General features: G+C 37.1%; 1 protein-coding gene across 6 annotated transcripts in view; it reads left to right on the top strand.

The window, feature by feature from the left end:
* Nucleotides 1-21,561, top strand: part of UBR3 (ubiquitin protein ligase E3 component n-recognin 3) — a 103,106-nt gene that overhangs the window by 38,158 nt on the left and 43,387 nt on the right. For 3 of the 6 annotated variants that reach the window (XM_068138633.1, XM_068138637.1, XM_068138638.1), the window contains 9 exons: nucleotides 697-801; nucleotides 1,571-1,744; nucleotides 1,970-1,999; nucleotides 3,265-3,725; nucleotides 8,236-8,324; nucleotides 15,504-15,653; nucleotides 15,906-16,039; nucleotides 18,154-18,264; nucleotides 21,068-21,280. In XM_068138633.1, coding sequence (XP_067994734.1) covers nucleotides 697-801; nucleotides 1,571-1,744; nucleotides 1,970-1,999; nucleotides 3,265-3,725; nucleotides 8,236-8,324; nucleotides 15,504-15,653; nucleotides 15,906-16,039; nucleotides 18,154-18,264; nucleotides 21,068-21,280 — 1,467 coding nt within the window. The remainder of the gene's footprint in view (nucleotides 1-696; nucleotides 802-1,570; nucleotides 1,745-1,969; nucleotides 2,000-3,264; nucleotides 3,726-8,235; nucleotides 8,325-15,503; nucleotides 15,654-15,905; nucleotides 16,040-18,153; nucleotides 18,265-21,067; nucleotides 21,281-21,561) is intronic. The other 3 variants (XM_068138634.1, XM_068138636.1, XM_068138635.1) reach the window with 3 other exon arrangements.

Genomic DNA, 21,561 nt, shown 5'->3' with positions numbered 1-21,561 from the left:
TAACATTTTTTTTAAGAACAGGAATTCTTAGAAGCATGGTGTGTTTTATAGATTAATTGGAGTAGTCAGGTTCAAATTTATATAATATATTTATTTTTTTTCATTTTCTAAGTCTAGTATTAGATAATTAATATGGTGGAAAACCATAATTTCATAAATGATCATTTGACTAAGTTACGTGCCCAAGTGGATGGGCAGGCCTGCTGTGCTTTGAGGAACACTCTCTTAACCATCAGAGGAAGTTGTTCTGTTCTCCCTAGTAACAAGTGATAAGGTGAGAGGAAATGACCTCAGGTTGTACCAGGGGAGGTTTAGATAGGAAACTAAAGAAACTTCTTAACTGAAAGGGTTATTATACACTGAGGTAGGTTCTGCAGGGAGGTGGTTGAATTCCCATTTTTGGAGGTCTTTAAAAGTTGCAGAAATGTGGTGCAAAGGGGCATGGTTTAGCACAAGACTTGGTAGTGCTAGATAATGGTTGGACTCAATTATCTTAAAGGTCTTTTCCAACCAAATCATTTCAATGATTCTACGATATAAGACACTCAACTGCTGTCTTTACCTTCCCATTTAGGTTAGAGTTGTCCATCAAGTTTTTGTCACTGTTTGGTTTGTTTGGTTTTGGTTTTTAGTGGGAACTGTGAAAGTATTAAAGGTAAAACCTTCTAAGATATGAATATGTCTTTTTCTGTCTAGATATTAATGGATCATCAGAATTTATCAGAACATGTGCTTTGCATGGTTTTGTATTTGATTGAGCTAGGACTGGAAAATTCTCCAGAACAAGAGTTAGATGAAGAGGTAAGAACAAATACCATCCCTTTCATGAAAACACAAAAATGTTGTCTAACCATTCAATATTCTTTAAAATTGGTGTTTGTGAAAATTACCATTTTAACACAGGAATTGGAATAAAACAGCTTTATTGCTACACGTAAGCAAGGATGAAGTAAGAAATCTGTACCATTCCATAAAATAGTACTTGAAATTGGGTGGAAAAGATGAATTAAACAACTGGATCTAAAACCAACCTAAATGTCTGGATTTTCAGCTGAAGCCTTTATCACTGAGCATTTTATTGCTAAAGTTTTGTATCTTCTAAAATACATGAAATAGCCAAAATTTGAACTGTACTTCTGAGAATTTCAAGTACCATTATTTTAATGATTCCAGATTCCTTAAAAATACTACTTTCATAATTTTTTGCTGTTTCATGTTGCTTAGATGACTAAGGATCTGCCACTTTTTTCAGAGATCGACTTCTGCATAGTTCCCATTATTTATAGTCATCTTAGCTTGTATGTCTTCGAATTTTACTCTGAGTAGTTTCTTTTACATCTGCCGGGTAGCACTGATACCCAGATAAAATGTGTAGATGTGTGGGTTTATCAGACCTGTAGTCCTCATGGGAGGCATCGGCCATACCATAATTAACAGGTAAAATAACTTTAGTCAGGTACATATTACTCCTATCTCATGGAGACATGATGGCCTCTGTAATCTGGTTATAAAGCAGCGTGTGTTATTGTAACATCTAAGAGAAAGTGTGCTTGGTCTTTTTTTATTTTAGGAGTCTGGAGGTGGACAAGAGCGTTGCCATGATAGCTGGTTTCCAGGTAGTAACCTGGTTTCTAACATGCGTCACTTCATTAACTATGTCCGAGTAAGAGTACCAGAAACCGCTCCAGAGGTAAAGAGGGAGCCACCTGCAAGTACAAGTTCTGATGGTTTAGCTTCATCACAAGTACGTACAGACCAGTCCTATTCCTAGAGCAATTTAAGTTCTTGCTTGTTTTGACACTTTTTGTTAGGATTATTTCATTTGCCTTTTCTATTAATTTCTCAGGCTATTTTTTTTTCCTCCAGTAATCTTTCCTTAGTATATTGGTAACAGAAATAGAAGTTATTTAAAATGATAGCTCCTTCCAAATGATGTATTTAATCACTGTTTTTGTGCTCAATCTACCAGAGTTCAAGGCGGAAGAGCCTCCAGAGAGAGGTAGATCTGTGTGCAGTTTGTTCTGCTAAGCAGTTAACTAGCAACGTGGCTTTAATTGTGCTCACCTTAACATCCAGTGAAATCTTCTAATTTTTCTGAATTTCCTCTTAATTCATATTGCAAGGACTCATGCTTTTACCATGTTCTTGAGTGTAGTCATTACATTTTTAGTATGTATTTGAAATAAAAGCTTTTTATCAAATATAAAATGTTATTGATAGCTTACTGCTTGAGCTTTGTGTTTAGGCCTGGTTTGTCTTGCCAAGATACTACTAACATTTAATAATGTTGAGCAGTATTGCTTTCTTGAATCTAGGTAAATTTAATCTTACATTGAAAGTACGTTTGAAGTGATTAATGGCAAGTTGGGTATTTCTTCCCCTTTTGTGAAAACAAAATGAATATGTAAGTGATGGCCTCTGAAAGATTTATGGCCAGTAGATAATCTGTGTGTTAGGCCTGCTTTTGTGTCTTTTCTATACGGCACTTCAGATAACTCTTTGCCAGATGTAGTGAAATACAAGGCGTATTTCTTTAGGATGTTAATGCTAGACAAATATATCAAAATTCAAAGTAGATAGATGAGGTGAACATAAAGAATGTAGGTGAGATGAGTATCAGAGTCACATTTTTATATTTCATCTCTGAAGTATTTGCTATCTCTTGGCTGCCCAGCCTTCTGAGAGTGAGATGTAAACTCCTCCTGAATTCCATGTGTAAAGTATTCAAGAAACATCTCTTTTCTGTGGATCCAGTATATGGAAGTTGTTTCCGTGTATTCTTAATCTGGGTTTGAAAGCAAGGGTAGCACAGAATAGAAACGTCAGCGCAGGCTTTGTCATTAATGTGACTGCACTCATGGTCCTGTGCCTGCTGAATAGCAAGCTTGCAAGTATGGGTATGTGGCTTCTGCATCTCGCCCAGTAAATCGCCACAAAATGGACAGTTATTATGGAGATGTATGGGTTTACTCATGTTTTCCTGTGTGGAATTGTGAATTAAATTGTGCAGCAGTGCTCAGTAGACTTTGCTAAAGACATTTAAATAACTTAAAGATACTGAAATAACGAATATACTACAAAAAGGAAGTAGTAATTGGAAAACAGAATTATGAGTTTGACTGCAGGAAAACCAATTGTTAGTTGCTTTGCAGCTGGCTTTTTTTGTCTTTTTTTTGCATAAAATCTACACTTGGTTTTATTTATTTATTTTCTTCCTGTGTGTGATTTTTTTTTTTTTAATTTTTATTTTTTCCCCCTCCTAAGAACTCAGGGACAGCTCAAGTGTTCAGTCTGGTCGCAGAACGTAGAAAGAAATTTCAAGAGATCATCAATCGTAACACCAGTGAGGCAAATCAGGTGGTTCGGCCCAAGACATCAATGAAATGGTCAGCACCTGGTGCAACTCCACAGCTAACAACAGCCATTCTAGAGGTCAAGGAAAGCATATTGTCCTTGCTGATCAAATTGCACCACAAACTCTCAGGAAAACAGAACTCTTACTATCCTCCGTGGTTGGATGATGTGGATGTTTTAGTCCACCCAGAAATTCCAAGATACTCTCATGGTGATGGAATGACAGCTGTAGAAAGAATTTTATTGAAAGCTGCTGTACAGAGCAGATTGAATAAACGAATAATTGAAGAGATATGCAGAAAGGTGACACCTCCTGTACCACCGAAAAAGATTAGCTCTGCAGAGAAGAAAACTTTGGATAAAGAAGAAAGGTAATGTAAATATGAAAGTAAAGGGGTTGTAGAAGGGCAGTGCATGTGGTGCACTTGCAGCCTGGAAAGCCAATCACATCCTGGGCTGCATCAAGAGAAGCATAGCCAGCAGATTGAGGGAGGTGATTCTCCTCCTTTACTCTGCTCTGGTGAGACCCCACCTGCAGTACTCTGTCCAATTCCAGAGCCCTTGTTACAGGAAGGATCTGGAGGTGCTGGAGCATGTCCAGAGGAGGGCCACGAGGATGATTAGAGGGCTAGAGCACCTCTCCTATGAGAACAGACTGAGGGAGTTTGGGCTATTCACTCTGGAGAAAAGAAGGCTCTGAGAAGACCTTATTGTGTCCTTCTAGTATCTTAAGGAGACCTAAAAGAAAGCTGGTGAGGGACTTTTTAGGGTGTCAGGTAGTGATAGGACTAGGGGAAATGGAACAAAACTAGAAATGGGTAGATTCAGATTGGATATTAGGAAAAAGTTCCTCACCATGAAGGTGGTGAGACACTGGAACAGGTTGCCCAGGGAGGTGGTGGAGGCCACATCCCTGGAGGTTTTGAAGGCCAGGCTGCATGTGGCTCCAGTGTGATGTGATCTAGTGTGAGGGGTCCCTGCCCATGGCAGAGGGATTGGAACTAGATGATCTTTGAGGTTCCCTCCAACCCTAAAAATTGTATGATTTTGTGATTCTATGTGATTCTATTTGTTAATTGATCTGACTCTAGGTCTTTTCTTTTATTAGAGTGTTTTCTTTTTCCATTTTGAATGGATACTCAGTACATGAGTACTGAGGAAGAACTTGCATCTTGCTAATTTAGATCTTTAAATTAGAAACTTTCATAGTTCTTTTATGGTATACATGCTCACTCTTCATGTTGCCGTGTATTCTATATACAAAGGTACAGAATTAAGATAATATTTTCATTCACATGCACACATATATAGCTGTTAATTTTTAAATTAAAGTAAGATTTTATTATAATGTGGCCTGAAAACTTGAATGCTAGATGTCTAGTTTGGGCTGAATTTTTTGGGGAGACAGTTTTGAGCTTGAGGTTGGGACTTAATGAGTCCCAAGAACACAGAATACTGACAGTTGAAACTAGATGCAGAGTGCCTGCTTCTCACAGCAAACATTTTGTTGGCATCTAAGCTCTATGGAAGAGGAATCATCATCCATTTCAGGTGCCTAGAGGACAGCATCTACAGCTGAGAAGCATAGGGGAAAACTAGGATTAGCAGGGACAGAGTTGAAGACTGGGACTGGAATAAGAAACGTTCTAGTCCATATAGTAGTGGCAAAGGGAAGATGCAAGGTCAGGTGAATGATATGGGAAGACAAAATGGCAAGTTGGGAATGGTAGGGAAGAACTGGATTTTCAGGACATGAATGCTCAGAGAAGAGCAGCAAATGAAAGAACCGGTTTTTAGTGAAAATCTCAATATGGGAGAATGAAGTCGTGAAACTTGATAGAAGATGAATGTGGAACATGCATGGAAATGTCTGGAGGGCACAAGTAAGAGAGAGAGTGGCATTTGGGGGAATGTTATAGCCAGCCAGAAGGAAGAGTTGGCTGTACTTGGACAGTGAGAAGAGACTCCTTAGTGCAAAGCACTAAAACATAGTATCTGAAGTGAGAGGATGGTGGATCACAGAATCACAGAATGTTAGTGGCTGGAAGGGATCTCAAAAGATCATGTAGTCCACCTGCCCTGTAGAGCAGGATCACCTAGAGCAGATCACACAGGAATACATCCAAGTGGGTCTTGACCATCTCCAGAGAGACTCCACAACCCCCCTGGGCAGCCTGTTCCAGTGTTCCATCAGCCTCACAGTGGAAACAGATTTTCCTCATGTTTACATGGAACTTCCTAGTGTTAGAAGATTGGAGCATGGAGTGTGGAGAGGTCAGGTCATAATACCTTCCACGTTTACCTAAGTGGAGACAGCACAGGACAAGAATGCTCTTGAGTGGCTTGTCCATGCAGTATTTTGATATATCAGTGGTTTATGCAACCAGACTACATGATTATGGTTCTAGAAATTTGGGTGGAAACTTCAGTCATCTGACTCGGTTTCTGGATTACCTCTATTTGGCTTGCTATTTTGGTTTGGAAGAGAATATCTCTGAGACCTGCACTGTATTTGAATATGAAACATAAAATTTAACATTTTTAATGTTATATATTTTACAGAGTGAAGTTGTTTGGCTTTGTTGTTTTTTGGTTTGTTTTTTTTTCCTTGCAGGTGTTCACTTAGTGGTTTCATTTTCAACATCCCTTATAGTAGTTCAGAAATGTAGAGTAGTTGTCAAGGTTTTTAGCATGTAAAACCATTTTTTGAAAAATGCCAGATAATGGCTGCTTTAGATAAAACACAGCTACATCTTGGACACCTACTTGTTACTGTATTCAGTGATGCTCAATTTATGTACAGGATCAACACAGGAACCACTGAATCAAATAACTTCGTATAGAAAAGGGTAAGGTCATTCCTTTGTCCCTGTAAAGAATGTGATACTTTCAAAGGTCTGTTGTGGCCACTTTTCAGATAAGTTCTGTTCACTTCTTTAAGTTTCCAGTTCTGTTCAGTATTCAGTTAAGTTCTGTGGCCAATATAATGATAAAAATAAATGTTTTCTGTTGTTCTGAGTGACTGTTTCTTCTCCCCAGATACATAATGGCTTTGGGGACCTTTGAAGTTTATGAAAGGACAGTGTGATAAATGACTAGTCTCATGAACTGACGGTGCTCATATAGTCAGGCTGCAATTTTTACTCTCTTTTTTGATTATTTTGTTTTAATTTTCTTTTTCCCCCATGTCCAGTTTTGTATTAGTTCAAGCTGAGCAGACTGTGAGTGTTCAGTGATCACACTTTCTGGTTACTTTGACATACAATGACAAACTTGACATCACTCAGGCAAGGTGCTGTTGCCAGAGAAACCAAAATGCAGAAGAGAGCTTGAGCGGCTTGCAATATTTTTTCAATTGCAATGTCATACTCCCATGGCACATCATGGAAAATTACTGAGCTGTACTGATTCTGTCAGAGTTTGTTTATGTCTTCTTATTAAAGGCCTCTATTTACAGTCACTCCATTTTTAGCTGATGTGTATATCAAGAAATTCCCAGGGGGAAAAAAAAGCGCATATTTAATGAATGCCTGGGTATGATCTGCAGAATAATGAGACTTAGGATTGTTGTAAATAGAGGTTGTTTTGAGAAATGGTGGCTGTGCAGTATGACAGATAAATGGGAAGAGATATCTGGGGTTTTAAGGTGCTTTTAAGAAAACGAGTTAGAAGCTCTGACTTACAAAGAGGCCACCTCAGGATAACAGGGTGCAGTATATTAGCTACTTTGGGCCTGTGCGTGCCTGTTCTGTTCCAGGACAGTGATAATCAGGCAGTGCTGGAGACTAAAGAGAACTCACCTGTCAGGGTATCAGATACCAAATGATGTTTTTAAATCCCATTAGTTATTTGAATCACCTCTGGGTGGGGGTTAAAAATCCCTGTAAATGCTGATGCACAGTTTGCAGCTATCTAGAGCTTCCCTAACTGCACTGGGGAAGTGCTGTGGAAATCCTCCATCCATGTGACACATAGGAATTTACCTGTGTTATGTGGTGAGCAGCTATGGCGTGAGCTTGCTTTTCCCGCTTCAGCTCTCCTACTTCCTCTATTTGTAAACTCATGTCAATGCAAAGATCCTTTCCTAGTACCTCAGGAACTGGAAAATCAATGTCTATTTTATTTTCTCTTTTTACATCCATCAATGTTCCTCTACCTGCTGCAGTATGCATATACAGGGTGTTAGAGAATGACTGGTCATGTTGCCTTGTACAGATCACTAATAGAGTTTAAGTAGAACAGATAGGAATGAATCTCTAGTGTTGTTAATTTGTAAATCTAGAGCTGTTAAATGGTGTGAAAAGTCAGCGAAACCAGCTTGGTTTCATGGAGATGAGGGCCTTCAATCTGGAAGCAGGTATAAAAGATGTTGAAGACCAGTATCCTGGTTGGAGGTGAGGCAGAAGTAACTAGTATGAGGAGCCTTAGACACAGAATAGTTGAATCATATTTTTTCCTCTTGGCATCAAGCTTCATATCAAAAGTGAGTGAGGTAGCCTTATTCTTATTAAGCTGTAAACAGTGATTGCTCACTAGAGTATTTGATTTTGTACAACAGTTGGTATTTTGCTCTGTTATTCTTCCCTTACATAACAGAAATGTAACTCTCAAGAATAAGGTCTTGGGTTCTTTTTCTTATGATCTAATCCTTTGTTTGGCTGAAGAGTGTTTTAGGACAGGATTTTATTGCTGTCTTTCAGACTCAGAAAATAACCCTTACTTCTTAAATTAAATTTTTAAAGGAAAATACTCGCTTTTATATTAGTGAAGGTGGTGACTGTTAGCAGCCTGACACTACAAAAGTAGGTTGTTTTCCTCCATCATATATACTTTTTTTTTTCTCCCCCACCACTGTCATCTTTCTCCTTCTCTTTCACTCAGACGACAGAAGGCCAGAGAAAGGCAGCAGAAGTTGTTGGCTGAATTTGCCTCAAGGCAGAAAAGCTTCATGGAAACTGCCATGGATGTTGGTAAGTTTTTGTGTGATTGCTTACGTTTAATTTTTTTTTAAAAGAAATTTATTTATTTTTCCCCCAGTTAGTGTTAAGGTTTTTACTCAAACTGCTTAAAAACAAGTAAAACGACAATAGCCAACTAACCAAGCAAACAAACACAACAAAAACCCAAAACCAATACACGAACCCCAAAAAACCTCTGTATCCGTTTGTTCACTTCTTAAATGCTGAAAGTTATGTTCTCTGGGACAGAGAATAATGAATACATAATTGCTGAACAAAAGACTAAAATATTCTTGAAAATATTTTAAAGAACATATGTGTAGGACCTAATTTTATTCCATTTTTTTTCTTAATACACAGTGGATAAAGTGATTAAGTGTGTGATGTGGTTTATCTTTTAATGGAAAATGTTAAGTCTTTTAATGATTACATTTTCTTTAATCTGTAACTATAAACTTTATTTCTTCATAGAGCCTAACATTTCAATAAGGTAAAAGTTTTGCAACTTTGAATTTATCTAAAGAATAAATCAAGTATTTTTAATTTATTTATAGAATTAAGGAGAAGGTAAGTTTTAGGTCATCTTAGTTGCTGTAAGTGCTAACATTGTATTCTATCTGAAGTATGGCCTTCACAGCAGAATCAGCTCTTGTTTTTATTGAAGACGGGTAAGTTCTTTCAGGTTCTTCTGTGTTAGAAACACATAATGTTGATGAGTTTTATTGTGTTTAACAGAGCAATGGAAAATATGTTCATCATCTGGATTAATTAATTGAAAATCAGCACTTTTGAAAGAGAAATCAGGAATCTTTCTTCCTCTTTCAATCAAATATCATATTCTATGTAGTTCCTATGCAGTTTAAGCACAGGTTGGAAATAGTTTGACAACTGTTTGTTGGAAAATGTCTGGGTTTGGAAACGGTTAAATTCCCTTCAGTTCATAGGTTGCTGAGAAGATTTATTCCTTTATACTTATGAAGGACTACAGTGGTTGCTGAATTTCTATAGCAAATTAATGACTATATCTATATATATGTGTGTTATGTTTGGAGGATGTGCAATACAACACAAAGTTCACAGCTAAAAATGAGTTTAAGTCATGCCTTATAAAGGGTAGCTATTTTAAATCTGTTGAAATATGAAGGGAGAAACATGCATTTCTACATATTAAAAATGAAGTTGTGGCTAATTGAAAGCAACTGGGAAGTTGTTTCTGCAGTAACCTATATGATGAATCCTCAGTATTGCATATATGCAATCACATTTATCTATATATATTTACCTTTTAGATGTATTTGTATATATACGTGTGTATGCATAAATACTCCAATGCTTGAGTTTTATAAGCTAAGCTATTGTTCAAGGTAACTGCTTTGATTCATGGAGGAAGCATACTAGTTAAATCAGTAACTTACACAGCATTTACTTGTATGTAGCACAGGGAACACTGCTTTTATTTAACCACGTATGTCAAATACTAAAAATAACCCATAATTTTTGTAACAGGCAGACCTGGGCCTTTGAGCTTGTGATTTGACATTACTTCCAGAAGGGAAGTATGTATTCCATTATAGTATGTATTTATTTACAACCTGGATTAATTGTTTACCAGGAATATTTTCTTTATTTGGATTTTTTTTTTTTAATTGAAGTAATTTGTTCAGCTCTGAATTCAATCTCTGAGTGTCAGTAAATTACTGAAAAAGTTGCAGCAACAGTTTTACTCTAATGTTAAAGCATGAGACATGGTAAGAATTCTTGAAACTAGTCTTTCTGGAGTGAATAAATTTAAAGCTATGTATACTTGAAAACAAGAAAATCCTTTCATACTGAGTCATTTAAAATGCATTCCCCCCCATACATTCAAACTCTATTACGTGTTACTGTTATGATAAGTTGAAATTCAGCAGTAGGTTTATTTCTTTATTTTGGTTGTTTGGTGTAAGAGTAATAACTGTCAAAATGCAGGGATGATGTGGTCTCAGCCCCCTGGCTTTGTTACTGGTTCAGTTGGGGTCATTTGTACAAATTGTTATTATTATTATCATCGTCATCTTACAGAACTTCTCTGTGTAATCTCTGTGTGTGATTCGTGGTAAAATGTGAGAACTAGTGTAATTGGTTTAGGGTATAGAACTTTCTTGTGAGAGTATAGAAGACTGAAAATACTCTGTGTTTAGATGATGATAGGAATAATGGAGAAGAAACAAAGCTTAAAGATTATTTTATTAACCCCCCATAAACTTAATAGTTGCCAAAGTGTTTATTAAAATGTGCAGAGCTACTGTTAATCCCCTGACGTGTTCCTCCTCTCCTGTTGTTGGGATGCTGCAATGAAATATGGCTTAAAAGCAGTTTACCCAATTACATGTTCATTCTTCAGTATTAAATGTTTCTCATTTTACCAGCCACAATTATTTATCTGAATTGGAATTTACCAAGTCATCTGAGATTCTGAAAGTGAAGGTTGGCATTTTCTTGCATATAATCACTGTTGAAAAAATTCCAATTATGTAGTCCTTTCCATTTGTGTCCCCTGTTACTTTCTATTTATATTCTGTGACATCTGCAGAACTGCATTTGCCATTCAAGCTTGCCTGGAAGTAATTATGTGAAATTTAGAAACAGTTATGTTAATGAACTAGGATGGCACAGAATCCACTATGCTGTCTTTAGCTGTTTGACTGGAAGATAAATGTAAAAAGTAGAAAAATAAACCAAGAAACATCATCTGAAGAGCATCATATAGAGCCCTTTAAATATTTGAGGAGAATGTCTAGTAAATCAAATATGTGTTTTCGTGTAGTCATATACAGTGTCTACTCCAAAGGCCTTCTAGTAATATCTACATGTTTGTTTTGAGGACACTTACCTCACTATGAGGCTATGGTTTATCTGTTGTGATGTGGAACTCCATGCAAGAGATTTTTGAAGCTTCACTGCCTTTCAGGCAGGGCTTGATAAGAACAGAAATGGTCCTGATTAGTAGTTGATAATACCCATTAACAAATTACAGCAATATTGCTAAGGATATGTCTATCTAAATTTTATAAACCTGAAATTTTGTGGTCCATTCCAGGCGTGCTGCTGAACTACTTAATTGTATGTTAGTGAAAAATTGTAAACTGGTTAATTTGTGAATTTTAAATATAAGGATATCTTGCATTCCTTCAGTAGTTTTGCGGTCTCTAAAATGCCCAATATGACTTTTTTTTTTTTTTTAATATATATATAAATGTTATTTATATTTCAATGACTAAGTGTGTGGTATAATAACATGTTGAGTTTTAGCAGGACATAATTTTGTCCTTCAAGGGAATGTTCTGTAGCTAGAGTTAACAAGAACTGCAGAGTTTTAATGCAAGGTGACATACATTTCCTAGTGTTCAATCTTCTGAACCCAGATAGGAAAATAAATTAGGTACTGATCTCTTGGGAATGTATATGCTGGGTCAAGGCAAAGAATATTAGCATACTAATGGTTGCTTTGATACCAAGAGGCCACTTTGACACAGAATGTATACAGCAGGAAAATGTTGACTACAGTCAACAGAGATTGTAAACTATATTTACTGTGTTTACAAGGCCCTTTTGGTTCTGGGCTTTTGCTGAATAAGGGAAAGAATAGGAGTCAATCTTTAACTCTGGAGAGCAAAAATAAACTGAAATTTAGGCAGCAGTGCATTCTGCAATAAAAGAGTCTGCTGGACTTGAGCAGATTGATCAGTATTTGCTAGGAGGTAGGAAATACTAGGATTTTGTAACTTTGAGTCTTTCACTCACGTTGGTACAAAACTAACTAAAGAGTGAAATAACGTTTTTGAAAATACAGGAAAATGATAGTGTGTGGCACTGCTATGGACTTCTGGCATAGCTGAAATGTTTTCATCTTCCTTCAGTGTTTGTTTTTAATGAGTTCCTATTTATTCAGATTTCTGAAATAATTCACAAAAACAAAAGGTCCAGAACTGTGAGGGTGTGGAGTGTGTTACTACTTTAGACAAACCTCATGAGAGATGAATTTGATACCAGTGCCGTGTGTCTTTCTTGTATTTCCCTTTTGCTCTTCACACACATCGACATCATCAGGACAAGTATCCGTGAAGTCAATTAGGTTAAATCTTGGAGAGTTGGAGTTGTAAACTGTAAGCATCCTTGTTTGTGTTCCAAATAATATATGAGACAGTAAGTGTGTGACTGCTCCCTGGCTAGTAAAGTCTTGCTTCTGTCTTGCAATAAAAGCCGCCTTGGATTTCCTTGCTCTCTCCTGTTGTCACTACCTACTCTCTAAATCTTCAGTGGAGTGATGAGGCGTCTTGGTTTGGGTGCCAGTGGTTTTCACACAAAAATGCAGACTCCTACAAAACCTCTTTTAAAGATGGAGAAGATGCCTCAAGATCAATATTTTAACAAATAGCCAGCAAAGGATTCCTTTGATGCTCAGTGTAGACAATATTGTTCTGGTACATAGCCCAAGGGCTGTTTTTTGTGGAAATGTTGTCTTAGTGTCAGCAAAAAATGTTGTGGATTTGTGGACCAGAGGAAGTGAAACAAGGAGATTTAGATTGTTCTTGACCTTTGAGTTGCAACAGAAGTAGCTGTGTTCACATGACAGTTCCTGGTGGTGATTTGCATGGGGTTTTAGCCAGGATAGAAGGAATTCTAGGTTGATGTGTACATGTTATATAGTGTAACAGATGTACATGTATCTGCCTAACGTATATAATAACACTGTTATTTTAATCAGTGTTTAAAGATTTTTTTATAAGTATAAAAGGAAATAGTACTTCCAACTAGACTGTTGTTTTTATAATTGCATCCTGGGAGCTAGGAGATGTTAGCTTGTGCTGGATAAACTGGCAAGAACCTGTGTTTTCTGAAGCACATGAATAAAATAACGTTACAATTCCAGTAATTTTAAATAAATGCTTCACAAGTTGCTCTAGAAAACACAAAGCCATTCTGTACTTTTGTTTACAGGAAATGGAGAGCATACATATTAGTACCATCGCAGTAAAATGTCATTTAGCTTTATTTTTCCTGGGTGAAACAGGAAATATGTAACTGAAAGTGAAGCAGAATGGAGATGTGCCAGCTACTGTCCATTCAGAAGTGTCAATGCATTAATGAAATACTTCAGGAGGAGATTTGAAGGAAAGACTCTCATTTCCAACCGTATTTTGAGATGAAACGTGTTTGTCCTCATCTTTGACAGCGTAGGTAGACCACGTAGCTGGTGAGGCAGAATCTGTTGCTTTTCACAGGAAAATTTTTATTAGGAACCCTTTTGTGATGCTAAAAGTGTAATTACTTGGAAATGTTGCTGTTTGCCAAAGTAGCCTAGCGCTAGATCCAAGCAGTCTTTGAAGGAAATGTACGTTTGATAGTTCGGTTCTAAAATGAAATTCTCTTCATTTTACGTGCCTGTTTCACATATGCAATAGAAGTAGATTGCATGTACTGAAATATCTGAAACACCTTTTAAATACTAAGATCTGTATTTTTTCCTGTTGAGTAGTAGATTGTTACCATGAATGAATGGTATTTTGTAAATTACGTGTTGACTGATTTTGAGGGATTCCACTGAGTAGTTAAAAATCAGGTTGACACATTATATTCTCTTTCTACGTTTATTAAAATGTTGAATGGATGTATGTTTCATGTTGCATGGACAGTATTTTAGAAAAAGGTAATTAAGAAGGCTGGAACTCTAGTCATTCTTGCATCACATTTCTGGTAAACAGGTGTGCGTGAGCGTGCCTTGCACAACTATTGGTGATGTTAAATATACAAAAATAGCTTTAGTATTTACTTCTTCCCTTCAGTGCTACAGTTCCCAGCTTTTCTGGATGTTTGGACTTAAAGAATAAAAAGCGTTGGTGCTGTGCATTCTGCTTTCTCTTTCACTGTATGTCTGACTGCCACTAGATGGTGACAGATGTGTGCTCAATATTAACTGTATGTCAGTGAAGGACATGTGACTCAGTAACTGGCTTCAAGTCAGTAGATGCTGAAACAGTGTCATTTTGAATCAGCCTTGTGAGTGAGGGCATTGCATAGAGCTTTTCATAGCGAAGGTGCTGCGTGGCATCCACACCTCCCCTTATAGAATCAGGCCTGCTGTGCTGAACTTGAAGTGGACTTTGAGAAGAAAGCAGCTGTCCTAAAAGCAGTGCTGTATGAGGACTTGATACGCTCAAGGTTTTTGGGTTCTCTACCCAGCACCTTGGCCTGCATAATCAAAGAGATAAAAGACATGGTTGAAGGTTGGGAGGAAGTGTTTTTCTTTGGAAAATAATCTTCTAGAAAAGAAACAAAGTAGCCTTATGTTCCAGATACATGTTCCTGAGCAGTCAGGAGAGGATCATTCAGTCGTAAGGTGCTTTTCATTCAAGCCAATAAAGTACTGTTACCTTTGGTTGTAACATAAAGTTGCTTCTGTTTTGCTTTGCCCTCTGCCCTGAAACCAGCACCACTGTCATCTGAACAAAGCTCGATCATATGCAATTACTTTGAAACTGATCCTTAGCCTTGAATATTTCTGTCTTTGCCCCTAAGAAATAATAATAATGTGGATCATTTGGAAACTAGGTCACTGATATGAGTTGTATAAAACACGTGTTAAATTAACATCTGCTCTACAGCAACAGCTTACTTTCTTAATGCACTCCAAATTTTAAAGATTGTCCAAGTCTTATACTTTTAAAAATATGTCATTTGTGGTTTTATGTTTCATTCACCTTGTCTAAGTGTCTTAAAATTACTTCCAGGGTCTCCGGATCAATGTTTTCCTTCTAATTATTTTCAGATTCAATTATGAGCAAAGCTGATTTTTAGTAGAGATTTGTATTCGTTGCTCTTCATCTTTGTTCAAAGTTTTCAATATAGTGTCTAATTAAATAGAAGTTGGATTTCTGTTTTATAGATGTTTAAAAAACTTGAATGTCTGATTCCACTGGGAATAATCTTGTATATGGGAAAACTTGTATTTCATTACATAGCTCGCTCTCTGTCTGAAGCAGCAAGGTTAGTTTCAAGGAACTGTCAATGTTTTAGGTGTAGATAAACTAGATAAATTATTTTGGAGATACTTTGTCACTGCATTGATGCAGAAGCGATTAGATTTCTTTCCCACTGTTTAATACTAGTTTTCTTACTCTTTTTTTGGTTTTGGTTTTGTTTTGTTTAAAGAATCACCAGATGCTGATATTGCCATGGAGGTAGCTACATCAGAACAGCATGTTTCTGAGGCAATATATGATTGTGTCATTTGTGGACAAAGTGGTCCTTCTACTGAAGACAGACCTACAGGGCTAGTTGTACTATTACAAGCATCCTCAGGTATGAACATGACTTGTTGGACAAGCACAAATACTCTTATGTGTCATGGAGCCCGGAAAGAAGTCTCCTTTTCTGTGAATAGTCCTCCAATGAGGCATATGTGTCTAAGGCTACTAAGAAAATTTTAAGTGTTTGGGAAAGGAGTAAAAAGTTTTCTTTCCTACTAGTTTGTTAGCTTTTTTTCTTAATTGTTTACCATGCTGTTACCCATTGCATTCTTAATTGCTGCTGCTTTTGGTTTTTCTCATACAGTGTTGGGACAGTGCCGCAATAGCACTGAGCCAAAGAAACTACCAACTAGTGAAGAGGAGCAAATATACCCTTGGGATACCTGTGCAGCACTGCATGATGTGAGGCTTGCAACTTTACAGCGATACTTTAAAGATGTAAGTATTTCGTAAGAACAATACTACCACTCAGGGAAATTTGTGTAAAAACGTAAATGAAATTACAACTTAGTCCTCCTATTCCCCAGTACTGACCTCTGGGGAACATCACTAGCCACAGGTGTCCAACTAGACCCTGCCCTATTAATTACAACCCTCAGAGCTCTGTTGTTCAGCCAGTTCTCATGAGATCTACATCACTGTACCCTTATCTAGGTTAACCTATGAAGATGTTTTTACTTCTGTGCTTAAACAATGTCTCTACATGAAAGAATTAGTCCTTAAATTTCTTGTGGCATAAAAATGGAAACTTCTGTTTATGTCTGCAATGTCTGTTCAGCTGAGCTAAGTAGTAAGAAGCTCTTTTGTTTATCAACTGTGTTCTTCCCCGTAAGTGTCCTTCCTCAAACAGCAGGTTTCAGGAGGCAGTGAACAATTTCACCTGGATTTAAAAATTTTCTTACAGAACATAATCTAGCTTATTCTATTAGCAGGGGAAAAAAGTACTGAAAAGCTATATACTATATACAGATTGGGCAAAACAGACCAGTTCTTTCCATGGAGATTCCTTTTGTGCTTTCTTAGCTGAAATTTGATGCCTGCTGTCTGTCAGGGCACAGAGTACCTGATCATTAAAGAAAAAAATCACTTGATTTATTTTTAACATGGAGAAGTATGGCTGAGGACATGCTAGATGGGTAGGACTGCTTTCAGAACCACATAGTACTCTGTAACCAGTAACCTCATAGTGGTGTGCTCCATCTCAACCCTGTGACTTTCTTTGGGATTGCCTTTGTTTCTAAACTCAGGAGTAACACAGTAAAGCCTTTCTACAAAGCCTCTGGGGTGGTTTGTTGTTGTAGATTTTTTTCCCCTTTTAGAACTGCTACGAATTGTCCTGCTTCAGTACTTGTGATAAGTAATGCTTTTCTTGAATGAAACATTTGCCTTGTGGGGCTTATCCAGGTATATTACATGACCTTACTAATAATGCAGTCTACTAAATCATGCAGGAACTAGCAGGACAAAAAAGAAAGCTTTTCTTGTTCTGTGTCTCTTGAAAGGGTCATAGCACATTTTGAATATCAGATTGAGGCAAGGTAAGTAGGAGCATGTCTTGTAGATAGAATTTGTAATTATTTCCTGTCTATATGCAGGGAATAAAAAAGAGGTGTTAGTTTGTCCTTAAATAATGAAATTACCAGAGTTTGTTACTCATAGTACCTGTGTCTTGCATCATACACAAGACCATTTTAGGGTGAGTCTACATGAAAAAATTTTCTGATTGTGATGCCCATAAATATTTTCTATTCTTTGAATGTATCACCAGAATGTACATTTCAATCTCTGTATGATTTTATTTATCTTAATTTTTTTTGAGAAGGGGAGGCTTTATGATTAGACTGACTAGAGCTAGATAATTCTGTACAACACTTTTCTGGAAGTCCTTACTGTAAGGTTGCTAGTGGTGACTGTTTTCTCATCTCATTATTTGTGAGAACTACCAGTGAAGTAACTTTATTTTCACCTGTGGACTGTAAGTGCAATCTTTGAATAAGGCAAATATTTTCAAAGCAGTCCTAGTATAAAAATTATTTCACTAAACAAGAATTATTTCACTTTGTGATGTGTGGTATATTGTACTGTTTGACAATACATTAAACCCTCTAAGTGTTTATGCTGAATTTTAATAAGATTGGTGTTATATAACTGTGATCTTGTTACTCTGTTTACATACTGAACTGAATGAAAAGTATTGAAGCAGTATATTACCCTTGTACATGGGATAACTTGTACTGTTGGAACAGATGGTAGTGTTAGAGCTCTCTTCATGCTGTAATACGAGATGGTCTTTAGAGAAGTCATTATCTTAAGTGACAAGAATTGCAGAAGTTGTGTATGCCTCTGATTTGGAAAGTGTAGAATAGTGGTGGCCATGTAACTCACCATAAATAAATACTTCAAAATGTTTCTTTATTTCCACAGCATATGTCTTTTAATAGATAGTGTGCAAATAAAAACTTAGATTTTTTTTTAAAAAATCTTAAAACAAGTTGAGGTGAATACCTTTATAACTTCATATATCTTTTCTTACTGTCTTTGCTTTGTTTTAGAGTTCCTGCTTGCAAGCCGTGTCAATAGGTTGGGAAGGAGGTGTTTATGTACAAACTTGTGGTCATACTTTACATATAGATTGTCACAAATCTTACATGGAGTCTTTACGGGTAAGTAAAACTCAAGGTGATCTCTTTTTATTTGGATCCGTACTGGTTTAGTGACGTCAGTTGGTTGGATGCTGTTCAATTCAGAGAAAGAAAAGTTGAGTTTGCATGGATGGACAAGGTGTTTGCTTTTTTTTTTTTGTTTCAAGAACTGTAGCTTCTAAGTATCTTGTACATCTTGACATTAAAGTAGGACTTTGTTTTCATTTATTTGGACGTATCAGTAAAACACTGGACTAAATTAGCCTGTTAAATTACTGGATTTTGGATTTTTTTTTTCTTCTGGTATGCATTTTGAGGAAAAGCAATACTTAGAAATTTTTCATGACTTGTACACAGATTTGTATTTTTATGTTTAATGTGTGTTAGGAATTACATCAAACCTGAAGGAAAAATTAGAGGGTAATTTTGCAAATATGAACTTGTGGGTTTGGTTAATTCTTAATATCAAAATTCAAGTTACCAAAAACTAGCTTTTTTTATCTTGTTATGTATGGTATATGTTATATATATTACATGAAGTTCAGTGAAATGGGTTAAAATACTTCAACTCTTGTGAGTTGAATACAGTTAGTCAAGCCTCAGAAATTGTTTACTAGAGAAGACATCCATTTGTTTTCACATGGTCTGAGTAAAACCAGTGGTGCTCCATTGATGTTGCTGGACCCCTCCATCCCGCTCAACCTCTTGCAGCCCAGTTGCATGGCACTGTAGTACTTATTACAGAATCACAGAACTGTTGAGGTTGGAAGAAACCTTTGAGATTGTCAAGTCAAATTGGTTGCTTTGAGCTTGCAATCCCATGACTACTGCTAAACCGCTACCACTAAACCATGTCACCAAGCACCACGTCCCTCCAGGGATGGTGACTCCACCACTTCACTTGCTGTGAAAATCTTTTTCCTAATATGCAACCTGAACCTCCCCTGGCAGAACTTGAGGCCATTTTCTCTTGTCCTGTCAAATGCTGCATGTGAGAAGAGACTGACCCCCACCTCGCTCCAGCATCCTTTGAGGTAGTTGTTGAGGGCAGTGAGGTCTCTCAGCCTCTCTTCTGAAGACTAAAGAACTCCAGTTCCCTCAGCCATTCCTCATTAAGACTTGTGTTCAAGCCCCTTCACCAGCTTGGTTGTTCCTCTTTGGACATGCTTCAGCACCTCAATATCCTTCTTGTAGTGAGAGGCCCAAAACTGAACACAGTACATGAGGTATGGCCTCATCAGTGCCGAGTAGAGGGGGGGCAAACACATCCCTGGACCTGCTGGCCACACTACTCTGTGATACAGGCCAATGTGCCATTGGACTTGGCTTCCTGAGCACCCCCTGGCTCATATTCAGCCAGCCGTTGATCAACACCCCCAAGTCCTTTGCCGCCAGGCAGCTTTCCAGCTAGTCTTTCCCAAGCCTATAGTGTTGCATAGGGTGGTTGTGGCCCAAGTGCAGTACTCAACACTTGACCCTGTTGAATCTCCTACTGTTGGCTTCAGCCCATCTATACTCAGCCTGTCCAGATCTTTCTGCAGTCATTCTGCCTTCCAGCAGGTCAGCACACCCACCCAACTTGGTGTTGCCTGCAAACTTGCTCAGGGTGCACTTGACCTGGTCATCCAGATCACTGGCCCCAGTACTGAACTCTGGGGAACACCACTTGTATCTGGCTGCAAACTGAATTTGACTCCATTCACCACAACTCTTTGGGCCTGGCACTGATCACAAGCTCAGCAATGCTAGAAGTCATGAGATTTTAAGCAATCATTTCTTTCTGTATTACTAAATGTAATAAAATAGACTAAGTGATGACATCTTGCTGGATATGAACTTGCTTGTTTATTCAAGATTACATTATGTGGTGTTTTTTATTTTTTCCCCATACGTTGATTCATTTCCATTTTAAGAAAAATCTTATTTTTAGTGTTGTTATTGGTCATGCTGTGAAGCTTACTTCAAGAGAAACTGGAAGCTCTACCACCTTTGTTGGATCCCATGGTGAATTGTTCTTTTTCATATGATTGTAAAGATGCTTTCAGGGTTAGTTGTGTTAATCAGGGTAATTAAGTAAAATCTGAGCTTTCATGGTAGAGTCTCACATTACAGAATTTTGGAAGAATAATTTTTTGCATCACATAGACGCTGAAGTCCCTTTTCTGGCAGGCTCCCACTTAAAACAAACTGTCATTCCATCTCATTGTATTCTTGAAGATTTTTAGATTATTTAAGTTAACTTTTCATCCCAGCATGTACTGCCACAACCTAGTTGAGTGCACAATAATTTTTACCATTTTCTAGCATTCTTAGTACAGAAATAATACATATGGACTTGAGTTCATCTGAATAAAACATACGTTTTTGAGTAATACACTCAGAGATCAACATTCAGAAAGATATGTAAAAGCCTCATTGTTGTGGGTTGCTTGTTTGGAGTTAAAATTGCAGTTGCTATTAATACAGCATGTCTCCCAGGAGTGGGAAGCTGTTGAGGGAGTCTCAAACTTTATGGGAATTGCTAGAAAGGGACAACATATGTGAAATGTTAAAAGTACCCCACTCAAGTATTTCTAAGGGGGGTATTGTTGCTACTGAGGAGTACTTAAAAGTTAGGAGAATAGTTGAACTGGAAGATTGTAGGGCAGTCTCTAGTAGTTAAGACCTTTGTCCCTAAACTGAGGAGCTATTCTAATTATTCTTTCTTTACAGTTTTTGGTTTTCAGCTTAGTTCTTTAGCTATACACCTTAAAAATCAAACTAAAAAAAAACCAAATCATGATCTTTTGTAAATTTGTGCTACATCTTCTTTATTTTCTTTTAGAATGACCAGGTCCTCCAGGGATTTTCAGTGGACAAAGGAGAATTTACCTGTCCCCTCTGTAGGCAGTTTGCTAACAGTGTTCTTCCTTGTTATCCTGGAAACAATGTGGAGAGAAGCCTTTGGCAAAGTCATAGTAACAAGTGTATGCAAGATCTTGTACAAGAGGTGGAAGATCTTCAAGAACAGCTGGGAACTTTCCCAGTAAGCATCAGTGTAAGGCAGAAAGATCCTTGTTAATTTGCCTCTACCTTTCAGTTTTTACATTATATTGCGTTTGTGACCTCTTACAAACTTGACAACCTGGCAAAATTAGTTTTCTTTTGATAGGAAAGACAACATACTTTTTTCTTTTTCTTTTTTTTTTTTTTTGATGGCAAGACACTCTTAAGTATTTGAAGTGCTTATTGTATTGCCTACTAAAAACAAAATATTTGATGTGATTAATATGTTTTTGATGGAGTTTAGTCTCTTCTCTCCACAGTAATTTAAATATA

The sequence above is a fragment of the Melanerpes formicivorus genome, unplaced genomic scaffold (assembly GCF_026170545.1).
Source record: "Melanerpes formicivorus ecotype bairdi unplaced genomic scaffold, bMelFor1.0.p_v2 SCAF_5, whole genome shotgun sequence".
In the NCBI taxonomy this organism is placed as follows: domain Eukaryota; kingdom Metazoa; phylum Chordata; class Aves; order Piciformes; family Picidae; genus Melanerpes; species Melanerpes formicivorus.
Note: the sequence above shows the minus strand (reverse complement) of the source record. Positions and strands in the feature narration are given on the sequence as shown.